The sequence below is a fragment of the Stegostoma tigrinum genome, chromosome 16 (assembly GCF_030684315.1).
Source record: "Stegostoma tigrinum isolate sSteTig4 chromosome 16, sSteTig4.hap1, whole genome shotgun sequence".
In the NCBI taxonomy this organism is placed as follows: domain Eukaryota; kingdom Metazoa; phylum Chordata; class Chondrichthyes; order Orectolobiformes; family Stegostomatidae; genus Stegostoma; species Stegostoma tigrinum.
Window position 1 is genome coordinate 53,253,773 of NC_081369.1, and position 17,814 is coordinate 53,271,586.

The 17,814-nt window shown below is 43.0% G+C and overlaps 1 protein-coding gene across 3 annotated transcripts in view; it reads right to left on the reverse strand.

Moving 5' to 3' along the window:
- The window catches only part of LOC125459672 (meckelin-like), a 114,648-nt gene that overhangs the window by 67,258 nt on the left and 29,576 nt on the right, over nt 1-17,814 (reverse strand). For all 3 annotated transcript variants that reach the window (XR_007249076.2, XM_048546347.2, XM_048546348.2), the window contains exons 6-10: nt 17,286-17,321; nt 15,831-15,902; nt 11,099-11,208; nt 3,261-3,360; nt 408-485 (exon numbers count right to left, since the gene is read on the reverse strand). Coding sequence is in view for 2 of the 3 variants with exons in the window: in XM_048546347.2 (XP_048402304.1) it covers nt 408-485; nt 3,261-3,360; nt 11,099-11,208; nt 15,831-15,902; nt 17,286-17,321 (396 nt within the window). In the remaining variant the exon portion in view is untranslated. The remainder of the gene's footprint in view (nt 1-407; nt 486-3,260; nt 3,361-11,098; nt 11,209-15,830; nt 15,903-17,285; nt 17,322-17,814) is intronic.

Genomic DNA, 17,814 nt, shown 5'->3' on the forward strand with positions numbered 1-17,814 from the left:
ATAGACGGGAAGAGGCTTGTTGACTTGGTGGAGGGATCAATGGCCAGGGTCATAGATTTAAGGTGGGGCAATAGGTTTAGAGGGGATGTGAGGAACAAAAGAATTCACTGGGTGTGGTCAGAATCTGGAACTCGCTGCCCGTAAGGCTGGTGGAGATAGAAACCCTCATAACATTTGAGTATTTAGATGTACATCTGTGATGCCAAGGCACACAAGGTTACAGGCTGAGTGCAGCAAAATGGGATGAGAATGGTTAGGTGGTTTTTGAACCTCACTGCCTTGATGGACCAGAGGGCCTTTTTCTATACTGTAGACCTCTGTAACTCAATGGGACATTCACATTCAACATTTTTAACTATTTTAACTGTCACGTAAGCAAAACCAGAGAGAGATAAGATACATCTCACCTGTAGAGTGCCTCCTCTGACATCCTCCCAGCCCAGAAAATTCCCACGAGCATCATACTTTACAACTTTCAAGGCGATCTGTTGGCAAACAAAATGCAAAATGGGCACTGCAAAGTTTGCTCAGCAATTTAACAAAGATACAGAACTTGTGTATTGCCGAAACAAAAGTGCCACAATGCTGGTGCTTTCCATTTGTACTCATCAGGACAGACACAAGAATACCAAATTTCACAGCTAACAACAACTTAAACGGGAAGTGAAAGAGTTATAATTAGTTGACAAGTCGACTCTGGCCAATAAGCCCCTTTCCTCACGCAAGGTGAAGTAGTGTAATACCCAGTGACAGGAAAGGAGCAGCCTGTTTTATACCTCACTTCATAGAAATAAGGACCATTGCGAAATTGAGTGGTTGACAAGGAAACCGGAGGCCAACAGATTGCAACTCAAATAAATGGATTGGGAATGCTTGCTACCATTGGGATGACTGCAAGAGTAATTCAGCCAACATTATAAACCAAGGGATTAATGAGAGAGCTTTATAATGGTTAGCTAAATCCAGGAGTTGCACTATGCTCTTGAAATCAGTCCAGGCCATCTGGCTATTACACAGTTAATTTTACAGCTTAGCTTTAATCCAATAAAGTAGGTGACTTTGAACTGTGATCAGTTTTTGGTGTAGATGTAGAGAATTGCTACACATAGATTCAAACCAAAACCTCATGACATTGTTATTGCTAAAATATTGATAAAGCATTTGCAACTAACTACTGGAGGCAGGAAGATCACTGTAACTGACCAGGGGGTTAATTTCACTCTCATATCTGTCAGTTGTTTGTTTGACTTGCTTTTGACAATCATTAAGAAATGCTGTTTTTACTTGGTGCTTTTTCTGACTTCAGGACATCTGAAAGTACTTTCCTACCAAAGCAGACTTGGCTGCAAGCTGTCGCACAGTTTGTAACATGTTTGTCTATGGATGGTAAAATTCTGGGTTCAAGCTCCACTCCAGGGATTAAGCATATAATAAATTATAATTGACTGTGGTACTGAGGGGATACTGTGCTGCTGGTGGTGTCACCTTTTATGTGAGATGTCAAGCTGAGGTCCCAACTGGTTGTCCAGATCGATGTAAAAAGATATCCATAGCGTCATTTTGATAAAAAGGAAGGGAGTACCTCCTGGTATCCTGGGCAAGATCTATGCTTCTACCAAAATTTCCAAAAAAAAACTGATTATTTGGTTATTACCACACTGATGACCATTCGCAAAAAAAAAATGTTGGCAGAACATAGATGTTAGTCTGTGATGCTGACAAAACTAAAGTCAAGGTACTTTTAAAATGTAGTGAATATGCTGGTCACTTTGCATTCAACAATGAATTTCAAGACCTGATCATATGTTTTAGGGATAAATACTGGCCAGCACACCAAGGAAGAACTTGTGTAGCTCCTGTTTAACCAGCATCCATACAGCCTGCTATAGTCACCTGAGAGTGCAGCATCTCATCTGAAAACTGCACCTTCAGCAGAGCACTCCTGCAGGGCCACAGTGATTGGTAGCCTGGAGTGGGACTTGAAACTACAACTGTCTAACACCCAAGCAGGAATGCCACTATTGTTCCACAGCACAACTACCCAATGCCAACGTTCATATCCATGTGTCAAAGATTCCTGGGAAACATCTAGAAACAACCAAAATGAGAATTTCCCCAACAATGAAAGCGAGACTGACATGTTCTACCTTCTCGCATTTGGGAAAATATGTTAAAAACCATATTATTGAGAAGGAATCTTACTTATTACTGATAGCCTGCTTTATGACTCAGCTCGAAGGGTCCTTTGATCCTTTGAAGGGTCTAGGCCTGAAACATCAGCCTCCCTGCTCCTCTGATCTTGCTTGGCCTGCTGTGCTCATCCAGCTCTACACTTTGTAACCTCATGTTTGAGGTTGGGGTTGAGCTGCCGATGTCATGAGGCTAAAGGCAGAGGGCCCGATACTATGCAACAACTTGTGGCCATTCGCGATTTCCAGGGCATCTCCTCGTCGCCATGTGTTGCTAACTGGCTGGCACACTGATAAGGGCAAGCATTGTTCAGATGCCTTTACTTTTTCATTTTGAGACCTAGGGGTTGTTGGCACAATCTTTAACTTGTGGTTAACAGTAGTTAAAGGATAAGGACTACAGGTGGTTAGAATAGGGCAAAGATATGTCAACAACCAAAGAGGTCATGGGTTCATAGAATCCTACTGTGTGGAAACCGGCCCTTTGGCCCAACAAGTCCACAGTGAACCTCAGACTCATCTGCCTATAACCCACCTAATCTACACCTCCCTAAACACAACAGGCAATTTAGCACGGCCAATCCACCTAACCTGCACATCTTTGGACTGTGGGTGGAAACCGGAGCACCCGTAGGAACCCCATGCAGACATGGGGAGAATGTGCAAACTCCACACAGACAGTCGCCCGAGGGTGGGATTGAACCCGGGTCCCTAGCGGTGTGAGGCTGCAGTGCTAACCAGTGAGCGACCATGCTGACAGACAGCTGTTGAAGTTTCTATATAAATGGATTCTTGCTGTTCTAATACATCCACAGGGTATGTCACAATGTTTCAAATGATTTCTATCATGGAGCCAGTGTAGACAAAAATGCAACCAATGAAATGCAGATTTCCCGCTGGTCGGCCCAACACTTCCTTTAGCAATCCCTAACAAGCTACTGTCCATGAATTGCATTTATTGACATCAATTAGACATTGCTACCTTCCCAGTCCAACTCAATTATCAGCTAGACTGACCGGGAGGAGGTCGATTCTGCCCCTGTCACTAAATGTATATCACCATACACTTGCCTTCAAATCCTTTTTGAAAAAGAGTCCCCGAGGAGCAGTTTGCCACAGGGATGCTGCGATATTCGTATCCACGTAAAAGAGTTTCGGGAGGAAGCCGGTACTGCAATGGAAAGGGAGGAATTAAAATGAACACAGATCAGCCATCCCAAAAGCTAAAGAACAATTCAGTAACCTTTCTACTGTTTGTCAACACACACAACCATCACAAGGTAACTACCACAAACACAGAAAATATCATTTTTCAACCTGTGAGACCATTTATTTTCAAAACATATTTCTTCCCATGACACTGGCATTGCTGGATGGGACAGCGTTTAATTCCCAGCCCTAGAGGCCGTTGAACTGAATGGCTTACTCCGGGGAAGGGTAAGTGTCAATCAAATTGCTGTGGGCCTGGAGACACATGTAGGCCAGACCAGGTAAGGATGGCAGATTTCCTTCCTTAAAGGTATTGCTGAATTGGATGACTTTTTAGGATAATCACCAGTGATTACATGGTCACTATTAGGTTAGCTTTTTAAAAAATCATGCTGGCAATCAAACTCATACCCCCACAACATTAGTCTCAGCCTTAGCCCCGTGACACTACAATTACACCCCACCTTTCCTTGAACTTAACACCAAGAATTGTTCAGAACAGTATGCCACCAGGCACCCTTGTAACACATGGCTCAAACAGTGAACTTTTTTTATTCATTCACAGGATGATGGTGTCACTGTCTAGGTCAGCATTCATTGCCCGTCCCTAATTGCCCCAGATGGCAGTTATGAGTCAGCCATATTGCTGTGGGTCTGGAGTCACACGTAGGCCAGACCAGGTAAGGATGGCAGATTCCTTCCCTAAAGGACATTCGTGAACCAGATGGATTTTTCCGACAATCAACAATGATGTCACGGTCATCACTAGACTCTTAATTATATAGAGGATGTGGCAGATGCGGTACAGTACGATGTTTAAAATACATTTGGATAAGTGCATTAATAATAAATGTTTGGAGGGATGTGGGCCAAGCACAGACAGGTGGGACAAGTTTAGTTGGGATTAGGGTTGGCATGGACTGGTTGGGCCAAAGGGTCTGTTTCCATGCTATATGACTCTAAGACGATGTCTCTAGTTAAAATCTGGCTTATAAAGCTGGTCTCAGTACTGGGGACCATGGTGTCTATCATTAATTGTTGCAAAATCTCATTTAGCTCATTAATGCCCTTAAGGGAAAGAAATCTGCCACAACAAGATGGCTACCTTTTAACTGCCGTCCTCAATGACCAAGCAAATCACTTAGTTCATGGACAATTAGGGAAGGGCAATAAATGCTGGCCTTCCTAGTGACCCCCATGCCAGGAATAGAAGCATGGCCACCATGGAATTCCCCCAAACAAGTTGGAAAGATTAGCAAGTTGACTGTCAAGTTGCTTCACAACATTATGAACGTTCTATCCACAGTCCCCAAACCCTAGAGTGGAACTTGAGCCTCTGGCCCAGAGGCAGGAGTGCCATGTATTGACTCTATTTGGCTTCAAAGCAAATAAAGTACTGGTGAAATGTACTCAGTGCGAAGGCAGTGCTGTGTCTTTGTCTCAGGATGGGAAAGATGATTAGATTTAGATAGCAGTACCAGCTAGGGGAGCTAACAGAAACATCATTCACCAGAAACTCAACTGGGATTCACCACATTAACACAGTGGCTACAACAGCAGGTCAGAAGCTGGGAATACTGCGGTGAGTAACTCAACTCCTGACTCCTCAAAGCCTGTCCACCATCTACAAGGCACAAGTCAGCAACGTGATGGAATACTCCCAACTTGCCTGGATGGGTGAAGCTCCAACAACACTCAAGAAGCTTGACACCACCCAGGACAAAGCAGCCGCTTGATCGACACCACATGGACAAACCTTCACTGCCTCCACCACCGACGCTCAATTGCAGCAGTGTGTACTATCTACAAGATGCATTGTAGAAATTCACCAAAGATCCTCAGACAGCACCTTCCAAACCCACGACCACTTCCATCTAGAACAACTAGGGCTGCAGATACATGGGAACACCACCACCTTCAAGTTCTCCTCCAAGCCACTCACCATCCTGCCTTGGCAATATGTTGGGGTTCCTTCACTATCACTGGGCTCAAATCCTGGAATTTCCTCCCGAACGGCATTGTGAGTCAACCCACAGCAGGGTGGGCAGCAGCAGTTCAAGAAGAGAGCTCACCACCACCTACCTCAAGGGCAACTAGGGGCAGGCAATAAATGCAGGTCAGCCAGCAATGACCACATCCCACAAATGTATAAAGAAAATCATACAACTAAAACTCATAAGCTAAACCCATCTAGCCCTGGTGTGGTATGAAATGAATGTTGCTAACCTGGCTGATTGTGTTCTTTTTGTCTTCTTTTCCTTATTAATCACAGAATTCCACGTGAGAAAGTCAACGGAAGGAATTTTGTTCTCATTCAGTTTTAATTTAATTCAAACATGTGTAAACTGCAACTCTAAAATTACAACAATGATTTCATTTCTACAGCACTTCTAAGCATCCCAAGGTTCTTCATGGGAGTCAAGAATTGACACTGGCTCAAAAAAGAAGGGCCATCAGGGTCGGGTGGTCAAAAGCGTCATCAGGAAGAGTTTTAAACGACAGCGAGAGGCTGAAAAAGAGGCTTTGGAATGTGAAAGCTTCTGTTCTAGAATGTAGGACACAGGCAGAGAAGGATATATGTGAGGGCATCACTGAAGGGATGTAGCGATCTGCGAAGATTGCACAGCTGGAGGTTGCTAGGTGTTAGGATGGGACAGGGATTTGAACAGAATAGCGAGAACATTAGATTAGAATTTCTATCTTCAAGAGATAGTGCTGTATGAAAGGAACATAAAAATAAGAGCAGGCCTTTCAGAACATCATGCCTGTTCCACCATTCAACTACATTATGGTTGATCTACCTCAATCCCATCTGGCTGCATTATCCACTTTTGTGATATCCAGAAAACTAGTGGTCATTAGCATACTCAATGATTAAGCTTCTATTGCCCTCTGGGAATGGGAATTCCAAAGGTTCACCATCCAATGAGTGAAGAAATTTCTCTCATCTCACTCCTAAATGGTCTAGTTGTCATTCTGAGATGGCGAACGCTGATTCTTGATCCTTCCCAGTTCGGAAAACCATCCTTCCTGCATCTACCATGTCAATCCCTGTCAAAGGTTTAAATGCTGCAATGAGATCGCCTCAACTTAGTGAATATAAGCTCAAAATCCTCATAAGCCAATCCTGTTGTCCAAAGGGTCAATCAACCATTAAGATGTTCAAGATTGTATGCAGACTAGACATATTTACAATTATTGTTTCTCAAATGACTACATACTCAGTGCAGCCGATTTTGGAGCTGCACTCATCCAGAACTTTCCATTAGAGCCACAACCTAATTATAACATTCCTTTCTGTGCTCTCATCAATAACGGAAGTGTCTCAGACTTTGCTGATGAATGATGCTTTTGATACTGACTTACACTATCAGGGTGGCTCTTGGTTTTGAGTCCAAAACTGACTCAGTTGATCTTATCTGCTGAGGGTGTGCAAGTGTTGCAATCAGTTGGGGTTAAGGGACAAGAAGAAACAAGTGTGGCTGCTCATTGTGGGGTCAGGAGCCTGCAGCTCAGATAAGCTTTACCCTGTTCTCATGCCACATACAATGAAATAGAAAAGCAGTGGCATGGTTCCAGATGCTATAAAAAGCCAATGATCTTGCAACATGGGCTTGTTCACAATTCATATACTTTACAGGAAGTGAGCTTAGTAGGTAGGGGTTGGCATGTTACTGGACTACTAACCTAGAGTTTCTGGTTAATGGTCTCAGGTTCAAATCCTGCAATGGCAGATGGTAAAATTTCAATTGGAGGGAGGGAATCTGGAATTTCTAAAAGGAAAAAGGCTATTACAATGGCAACTATGTAGCTATAGTTATAAAAACTCATCTGATTCACTAATGTGTTTCAGGGAAGGAAATCTGCCATCCTTACCTGATCTGGCCTATATGTGACTCCAGACCCACAGCAATGGGATAACAAGGTGTAGAGCTGGATGAACACAGCAGGCCAAGCAGCATCAGAGGAGCAGGAAGGCTGACGTTTCGTGCCTAGACCCGAAACGTCAGCCTTCCTGCTCCTCTGATGCTGCTTGGCCTGCTGTGTTCATCCAGCTCTATACCTTGTTATATCAGATTTTCCAGCATCTGCAGTTCCTACTATCTCTCCACAGCAATTGGGTTCACTCCCAGCAATAAATGCCGGTCAAGCCAGTGACGCCTGCATCCCATGAACAAATAAATGTGACTAGCTGAAAAGATGACACAAAAGTGCGCACACTTACCTTTTTATTCTGCACTGTAATTTACTACTAACATGCCAAAACATTTCATAATTCCAAAGATTTGTTGATGGCAGTGTTTCACCAAAGAAATCTTTTACCTTCCAGCTGAGCAGCAAGAACTCCACAGGGAGATTTTGTGAAAGGTCAAACAGATGATGTTGTACTGCTTGCATGTTACACAGCTTTCTTACACAGGATAGATGTATGTCAAGATTACCTGGTTTGAAATCAGCATGAAATTGTGCCCTACGCACTGAAGTCCAGATCATCAATGCTTTCTCTCTAATGTGAGAGCAGACATATGGTCTGGTAGGACTATGGCAACTTTACCTTTACTTTTAATACCCATCCAGAAAAGCTGTAGTCCTGCTAACAACTCCTTGGGTACTTCATTGTAAACCATCCTCCAGTTTGACAGCTGACTATTCACCACTATTCGCTGTTTTCTGACACTCAGGCAATCCAATGCAACAGACTCTTTTATACGATGGGCTGTACCTTTGCTGGCAGGCCTGTTAGGTGAGACTTCATTAAATTCCTTTTGAAAGGCCACTTACATCACGTCAGACACAATATCCTCATCAATTCTTTCTGTAATTTAGTAATTAATCATAATCAACATGAGCTTCCTTTAACAAATATGTTATGGTTTTAATAAATTGATTCACATTTGTTTAGGTGATGATCAACCTTTTTCCTCAATTCCTCACTGATGAATGCTCCAATCACAGCATCCTCCCCACAGTCCTGTTAATCTGACTGCCCAATAGTTGCTAAAGTCAGAAGTCACGTGACACTGGGCTATAGTCCAACGAGTTTATTTGAAATCACAAGCTTTTAGAGCACTGCTCCTTTGTTAGGTGAAGTGGAGGGAAGTAGGTTGGAATATAATCTGGTGTCATGTGATTTCTGACCTGGTCCACCCCAGTCCAAAACTGGCACCTCCACATTATGGCTACCATCGACACCGTAGTTGCTAAGTTTATCCTTACTCCCTTTATTAAACAGAGGTATAATGTTTACAGTTCGCTGGCAACACCAATGCCTCTTTTAACTCCCAACTCTACTTTCCTCAGTTCCCTTGATCTTATTCAGATCTTCTTTAGTCGTGGCAACTTGTCAAGCTTAAATACTACCAGCAATTCTGAAACCTTCTCTTCACTGACTTTTCGCCCTTTCAGAAGATCAATGACCTTCTCTTTCACCAGTTTTTGCCAGCATCTTTTTCTTTAATAAAGAAAAACACAAAGTACACATTTCCTATCTCAGACATGCTCCAGGCCTCCACACATAAATCTCCCTTAAGGTCCCCTAATTGGCCCTAGTCCCTTTGTACCCACCCTTCCATTATTTTTCTGCATGTAGAGAACTTCTGTACTCCCTTTTATCTTAGCTGCTAATCTCAACTCACACTTAACCTCCACTTCTCTTTCTTATTTCCCTTTACACATCCTCCCTGTATTTTCTACATTCAGTCAGATTCACTCTTGTATGATGAACTCGATGCGCTCTTTTTCTGCTTCATTTTACTCTCTATGTCTTCTGTCATGAGGATGTTGGTTTTGTTTTCCTTGCGGGAATGTACCTCAACTGCACCCAATACATTTTGTACTTTGAGGTAACCCATTTTCCCTTACAGGTTTACGGGCCAATCTTTGATTTCAAATTACCCAGGACAAATTTGTTCTGATCCCACTCACGTCGGCCCTCCCCAAGTTAAATATTTTTACTCAGGAATGTTCCTTTTCCTGTCCCTCACTAGCCTAAACCTATTTTGATATGACTTGCTGACCCCTCAACGATCTCTTACTGACACTTGATCCACTAAACCAACTTTATTTGCCCCGAAAACAATGCAACAATATTCCCTTCTTATCACTATTTCATCAGGCATATTGTACAGTCATACAGCACAGAAATTTATCATCAGCCAACTATTCACTGAGCAGATTTATATCATCGGTCCAGATGTAATCACCTCTGTTCTAAAGACAAACCTTTATGAAGCTTATTTCCTGTGCATGACTCAAAAAAGGGTGGTGATGCAGGGTTGAGAAAAACTTAGGTGAAATACTAGTCAGAAGTATTGTTTATTTATTCATAAGATGCAGGTGTGTCTGAATAGGCCAGTATTTGTTGCTCATCCTAACTTGTCCTTCTGAAAAGGGTGATGGGCTACATTTGTGAAGCACTACAGTCCATGTGGTATTAGGGAGGAGGTTTCAGGATTTTAATGCAGCAACAGTGAATGAACGGCGATATAATTAGAAGGGTGTGTGGCATGGAGGGAACGTCCTGCCACAATGCATAAAGGTTGTGTTGTTTTTTAATTCATTCACAGGATAAGGGCGTTGCTGGTTATGCAGCACTTATCGCCCATCCCTAATTGGCCAGAGGACAGTTAAGAGTCAACCACATTGCTGTGGGTCTAGAACCACACACAGACCAGACCAGGTAAGGATGGCAGTTTCATTTCCTAAAGGACATCAGTGAACCAGGTGGGTTTTTCCTGACAATCGACAATGGATTCACAGTCATCATTAGATTCTTAATTCCAGATGTTTATTGAATCCATGGCAGATGGCAGGATTCAAACCCAGGTGTTCAGAGCATTATCTGCATCCCTGCAATAACAGTCCAGTGATAAGGCCACTAGGCTATCTCCTTCCCCATGGCAGTGGTTCATTTATCTCCAGCCCTTCTCCTTCAAGGTGGCGAAAGTCACAGAATTAGAAGGTGCTCTGCAAAGAACTTTGGACAGTTGCTGCAGTGCATGATGTAGATGGTACACATTGTTGAGTGTCAGCGATGGAAGGAGGGAATGATGAAGGTGGTTGATGGATTGCCAGTCAAGAAGGCTGCTTTCTGGATGGTCCAGTCGTTACATTTTTACAATGAAAGGGGACTTTTAATCTTGGCACACTGCTGAAAGAAGCAAAATGTATCACAATCGTTGACAGAGCAATTCTTTCGTTACAGCACATCAGCATTGGCTGAGAGGGTACATGGGAATTCTACACACCAGCCCCTGCTGAAACCAACCACTTGCCTCATCCTCTGACTCTTCCATTCGGAGGAAGAAAAGTCACCATAGATGGTGCCAATGGGAACTGTGTCAGGATGCTCCCTCCAACAATCCACCACCAACGCTTTCTGCTCCCCAGCCCCTCTGCCAAAACTCTGATTCTGCATTAACTGCACTCAGGCATCTGGGGGCACTATAATTGGCCTCAGTTCCCCTGGACCCAGTGACTTTCTCGTTCAATTGGCAGGATCAAGCTTGACTGCAATGGTTCAGGACATTTGCTATTTGGACTCCACATGAACAATGGTTACTTTGACTGGCACCTAAGAAGCGATCCCTTAACCCTCACAGGAAAGAAGTGATAATTGTGCAATATTATGCATGACGTTTCTAAATGAGAGACCAGAATTCGCTGCATCTGAAGGAGAGTAATGAAGATGTTTTACTTACCTGGACTTTATCTCCTTGTATAGAATATAGGCCTCACTACCGACTAAGATGTTCACACTCAACACCACCATGTTAGTGAGCAGCTGGCAGGCTGTCTGGTTACTGTAAGTCTTGGTGTGAAGAAAAAACTCTCATTAGAATGAAAACTCTTCGTTTCCACGAGGAAAAACTTCACATTATTGAATCTCACAATGCAGAAAGTGACCACTCAAGCCATTTTGGGAAAAGGGAGGGTTGCAAAATCAAGAACTAGCATTTCAGTTGGCATCTATTTTTCCAGCTAGTTTTAACACTGGGCTCCACATCAAAACTGGGAAAGTGATAGCCACATCCCCGTGCTGTTCAGGGTTCTCACATCGCTCAGAAGTACACAGAAATACACAAACTCAAGATGATGCAAACTTGTAATAACCAAATATTTCTCAGTGACAAGAGATTTTTGCAATTCTGAGAAGATATATATTGTGAGACAGAATGCCAGGAATTAATCTGAACACGTCAGTTTGTCAATATTATAGAATAAGTAAACATCAACCATTCAAAAAATGTACAGGGTGCTCAGCCCTAAATTTAAAAAAATACATTCGCCTGAAGTTGTGTAAAGAGGTATGGGGCAGGGGAGAGCAGGAAGGTTACACTTTGTAGAGCTGTGTTTGATAGAGAAAGCTGCCTATATAAAAGTACAGCTGCCCTGAGTCAGATTTCATTCATGGGATATCCAAAAAACACCATGTATACTTTAGGCACATCAGGAAGGAAATATGGAATGTTAAACTTTTGATGGAATTACCAAGCTCATTCATTGAAACTATCAAGTTGTCAACTGAGTTGTCATGGAAACTGTCAAACTGCCAAGGAAACTAAATGTCTCAGCTGTTACAATTTTGAAAGAAAACCTGTCTGCATTCTGAAACCAAAATCAGAGCTTACTGTTTCACTCTGTTTGTTGACATGAGCCTGAGGAGGTTATAAGATTTATACTGCATGGCTTATATCACACTGGAGTGTCTGTCAGCACAGTTTGATTGACAGCTCTAAGTACCAATAAATCTTTGAAGTCGGATAGTAAATATAAATATTTTTGATATAAAGGATTACAAGAAGTTAAATGTAGTAATTTTTTTCTATCGATAATAGTGTTTCTTTTTGAAACAGCGATTCATCAATATACAGTAACAAAGTTTACTTAATCACAAGTCTGCGCCCTGCCAGCCTGTCCATTGTGGATTCCGCACAAGACACAAGGCATGTAAAAGCATGGGACACGAGTTGTCATGAGTTGGCACTAAGCTAGCATAGGTTCTATAAGTAGGGAGAGAAGACAAAGATTGGCATATGTAGGTATGGGGGTGATGTGGGAAGTGTTTGTGCAGGTGGGTAAGGCAGTATGAGGGATGACGGCTATTGTTTCTTTTTTTGGGTTTTTTTTAAAACAATGTCGAAAAATCCCAATTGCCCAAGATGGGCCTTTCCCACAAACTGCCTCTGCAACCAGTAAACACTGAGCTCCATTTCCCCTGACTCTCGCACAAGATACTCACTCCAATACGTCCAAACTCTGGCTGTCCAGGGCACTTTCTCCCTGCGACGGGTGTGTACAGCCATTAACTTTTAAACCAGGTTTGAAGCCACAGGGAATTTGTTTTGGAAAAAGTGGGCAGGTGCAAATAATAAAGAGTGCAACACTTACATCCAGCCATCGTCACACTTCAAGGCTCATTTTAAGGATGAAACCACCATTTTTCCACGCCCCTAATAATGCAATAGTGTGTCCATGTGGATTTGGTGTTGGAGCAGGTTTTGAACTCACAGCCTGAGTCAGAGCTGATACTGGGAATGGGGTCTACAGTTGGATGTAAAGATGATGGATGAAGAGTGCACTTTTAAATGTACTGTAAAGATACAGACTTTGATAAAGAATGAGAGAATCCCCATAGACAGCACATATAATGACAAAATAAAAACAAAAAGAACTACTGACACTGTAAATCAGAAACAAAAACTGAAGCAAATTGCTGGAAAATCTCAGCAGATCCAGCAGCATCTATGGAGAGAAACTGTTCTGAGTTCTGAGGAAGGGTCCCTTGACCCTTTGAGCTTTCTCAGCAATTTCTGTTTCTGTTTCTGATTGGGGCGTACTCAGGTGCATACTAAACGGCGCGTACTCAGTTCTCATTGCTAGCTCATCATATCAACCGGCAGCTCCGGCAACACCTATGGACAGAAACGGTTCTGAGTTCTGAGGAAGGGTCCCTTAACCCTTTGAGCTCTTCCAGCAATTTCCATTTTTTTTGGTACATATGATGAGCTAATGTGAGAGCCAGGAAGGGGAACTGAGTACGCACCATTTACTGAGAGTTAGGGCATGGCAGGAGCAAAAGTTGGATTTCATAGCTCAGATGAAATCAAAGAGGGACAAATGGGGAGACAAAGCAGAAGCAAAAGCAAGATAATAGTTCAGGGTTAGGCATGAGGAAGGAGGATTGGGTGAAATTTGCTTGATGTACACAGCAAAGTGGAAAGCGTAGCTGTAGGAATGGTCACCACTTTGGTCACGAAACAGCCCATATGCTCCTTGCATTTTATGTTATGGGGCAGCACAGTGGCTCAGTGGTTAGCACTGCAGCCGCACAGGGCCAGGGACCCAGGTTCGATTCCAGCCTCGGGCGACTGTCTGTGTGGAGTTTGCACATTCTCCCTGTGTCTGCATGGGTTTCCTCTGGGTGCTCTGGTTTCCTCCCACAGTCCAAAGATGCGCAGGCTAGGTGAATTGGCAATGCTAAATTGCCCGCAGTGTTCAGGGGTGTGTGGGTTATAGAGGGGTGGGTCTGGGTGGGATGCTTCAGGGGGCGGTGTGGACTTGTTGGGCCGAAGGGCCTGTTTCCACACTGTAGGGAATCTAATCTTCAAAAAAAAGATGGTGGAGGGGGCTAAAAGAGACAGCTATTAGTGGAGATAAAGACCCTTTACTTAGAATAGAATCATAGGATCCCTACAGTGTGGAAGTAGGCCATTCATCCCATTGAGTCCACACCAATCCACTCAACCTGCATATCCTTGGATTGTAAGGAAACCAGACAACCTGGAGGAAACCCACGCAGACTCAGGGATAAAGTGCAAATTCCACATAGACAGTCACCCAAAGCTAGAACCGAAGCCAGGTCCCTGATGCTGTGAGGTAGCAGTGCTCAGCACTGAGCCACCGTGCTGCCTTTCTAGAGCAGAGTCAGATCTAATAAAGGATTATGAAACCAGTTATCTCTGCTGGTGGATTGATAAATTATTTGGATGCCCAATACTATCAAGTCAATGCCCATCGCACTTAAGGAAGCAAAATCAGCAGCAGGGGAAATGGCCCAGATGAAAGACAATGAAGGGTTTGCTGGTGTAACAGACATCAGTGAAATGTTTCACTGAATGACAACTGCAGAGGTATTGTGATGGAAGGAAAGTTGATGGTAATTGGGCGTTTGGAAGCATATTTTGCAATGTGGGCCAACTCATAGCTGTCCTTTGTGATCTCTAATTTCAACATGCCCCTGCCACATCTTAAGCTCTGGCTCCTTCAGCCTTGGCAAAGATACTGAGAAACTTGTGATGTTTTTAATGCTCTCCAGAAACTTTCTGCATACTTTTCCCCCTTCAATGTCTCACACTCAGTGTTCCTCTCCTCATACTGGTGTCCACCCTAGGCTGTCCTGCAACCGGATCTGCAGAAAGATGGTTACAAGATCAATAACAAAAAATGCAACATTTTCTGCACTTCAGCTTCAGGTGGGCCCGAAAGTAGTACAAAACAAACTAAAACTGAGATACACTAAGATAAAACCAGACATTGACTGAGGAGTGCATAAAGTTAAGTTTCACTTGTGACTCTTCATTTATATAATACAATCTATAAACATATGTAGCAAGACTTGGACAAAGCCAGGCTTGAGCTGCTTAGTGGTGACTAAATTTATGCCACACACAAAAGAGATAATCACCATCTCCAACAGGAAAAAATCGAGCCATCCCTCCTTCAGCTTCAATGGCATGCCAATTGCTGACTCTACCACTATCAATATCTAGGGATTGCCATTGTCACTGAACACCAACTGAAAACGACCAGCCATATCAATACTGTTGGCTACGAGAGTCAAACAAAGACTGGGAATTCTGTGGCATGCAGTTCACTTTACTCCCAGAAGTCTCTCCATCTACCAAAGTACACATCCATTTGCATGGATGAGTGCAGTTACATCAATACTTTAGATACTTGACAATATCCAGGACAAAGCAACTCATTTGACTGGCAATCCATCCAGCAGCTTCAAATTTGAGACACTCTGCCACTGAGGCCTGGTGGCTGCACTGTGCACCATCTACAGGATGCAAGCAGCAACTAGCCTTGTCTTCTTTTCAAGCATCTTCCGAGACCTTGACCTCCACATCCAAAGCACCTCAGAGAACACCACGACCTGCAAGGTCCTCTTCAAGCCGCTCACCATCCTGACTTGCCGTACCTTCACTGTTGCTATGGTGAAAAGTCCTCAGACTTCCTTCCTTGCTGCAGAGTGAGTCTACCTACGCCACATGGACTGCAATGGTCAATGAAGGCAGCTCAGCACCACAACTAGAGCGATGAGGAACAGTCTACAATGGCTGACGTTGTCAGCAAAGCCCACATGCTGTAAAAATATAAGAAGCTCAAATACGTCAGGTCATTTGTGATTTGAAAGCTACAACTTACTAAGCAGGCCAGGTAACTTGCTTGAAGGTGGGTTTCATACCAAATGGAATCTGGCACACTTCCTGTTTGAGACTGAAACAAAATATTACAGAAATTAATCTGACATCAGAAGTGATAGTTGATGAATTAGGTTTAATCACCCTTGCCCTGTTCAACACTGTGTACAACACTGCCTTATGCTAGCTTTTTGTCTGGTGCTGTACTCAGTTACCTTGGTCCGAGTCCAGAGACAATGTGGGTTGGGGCCAGTGTGGGTGTGCGAGTTTGATTCCCATTTCCACCCAGTGCCCACATGCTCTCATTGCCTGGCAAGAGTTATTAAAGAGGTACCAGGTAATGTGGATTACATTGCATAGAGAGTGCAAAACCCCAGACGTGTTTTATTAATCCCTGTTTTTCCTGCACTGAAAGGAGATGCAAACTGGGTACTGGCATCCATAAATGTCTATGATGCCATATCTCCTCAATAAAGGTGCTGTTAACTTATTTAGTTGTGTTTTCCTTACTTAGTTCGGAAGCACTGAAACTGAAGATAACCCCAAATATACCCTCCCTTTTGAGCTTGGTTACTTCAAAAGTCCAAACTTGGGGCTTCTTTCTCCACTGTCTATCTCAGATTGAAGCAAAACATTTACAAGCCAAACTATCAGAACCTGCTACACCAAAAATTCTAACCCTGATTTCGAAAACTGAACAGTAGTAATAGTTATCCATTCTTGTTTCAAAAGCTCAGATTGTGACGTCACCCCTCATAATTTCCCCAGGCAAAGGGTAGAGGCCAGCAGGTGTCGTACCAATGAACCTTCTAGGGGAGAAGTGAATTCAAGGCATCGCTGACCGCTGTTGACTACAGATTTCCACTGGAATGTCAAGGAGCCAGATTCAGTAAGAATTTGTTTAAACGTCTTTGATGTCTTGGCAATAACAGAACTGCCACAGAAACAAGGGGCATAGAGTGACTGAGAGAGAGAGAGAGTGAGAGTCAGAGTAAATGAGAGAGAGAGAGGGAGTGACGGGGGCTGGTGTGGATAAGAAAGGGGCGAGAGTGGGAGAGGGGGACAGAAAGAAAGAGAGAGAGAGACCATCCCTCTAATAATGGAAGCATAGGATGCTCAACCCATTAGCCAAATCCAACTTCTCAGCTAAGGACTTGAGAACGTCTAGGCCATCACATCCTTTTAACCTGCTTTGCTATTCAATAAGATCAAGGTTGTTCAACTAGTTCAACTGCTCTTCCCCACCCTACCTCCCCTCCACCACCTTGATGTCCCAAATGACCAAAACTTTGTTGATCTCAGTTTTACGCAAACTCAAGGGCTGACCATCCATAGTTATATACACAGCTCCAAATGATTTCGCTTATAAATAAAATGTAAAACAGAGATTTAGAATCTAATGTTTGGCTGCTGTTTTATCCCCAGTTGTTCTATATTTAAAGGATAAATAAATGCTTACTGGCAATTCAGTGCTTTGAAAACAGAGGCCTCCTTTCTGAAAGGAAAATCAAAATTAGTTACAGAGTACAACAAAATGACATACTTACAAATTTGCAAATCTGACAATTCAACGATTGTAACTATAGATACACATTATCTTGGAATTCAGTAACATGAATGATACCTCGTTATTTGCCAAGGTCTCAGGTGCCCCAAAAAAACTTAGTAAATGCAAGCAAGATTCTCTAGTCAGGAACAATGTATAACTTTAAGAGTAATAGATGTTTTGTAGATCATGTATGAAGGATGGGGAGACATGATTTGATCTCATTTTAGAGTTGTTCTTGTGAGCTTGGTACAGAGACATCTGCAGGCCAATTTGTTCAAGAATAAAGTGAGTTTGCATCCTTATTCAATGTTTGTAATGAAATCATTCCAATCCTTTTATCTAGCAGTTCACTCCTTTTATTCAAAAACAGAAATTGCTAGGAAAACAATTCAGCAGGTCTGGCAGCGTCTGTGGACAAAAAGCAGGCTCAGTGTTTCGG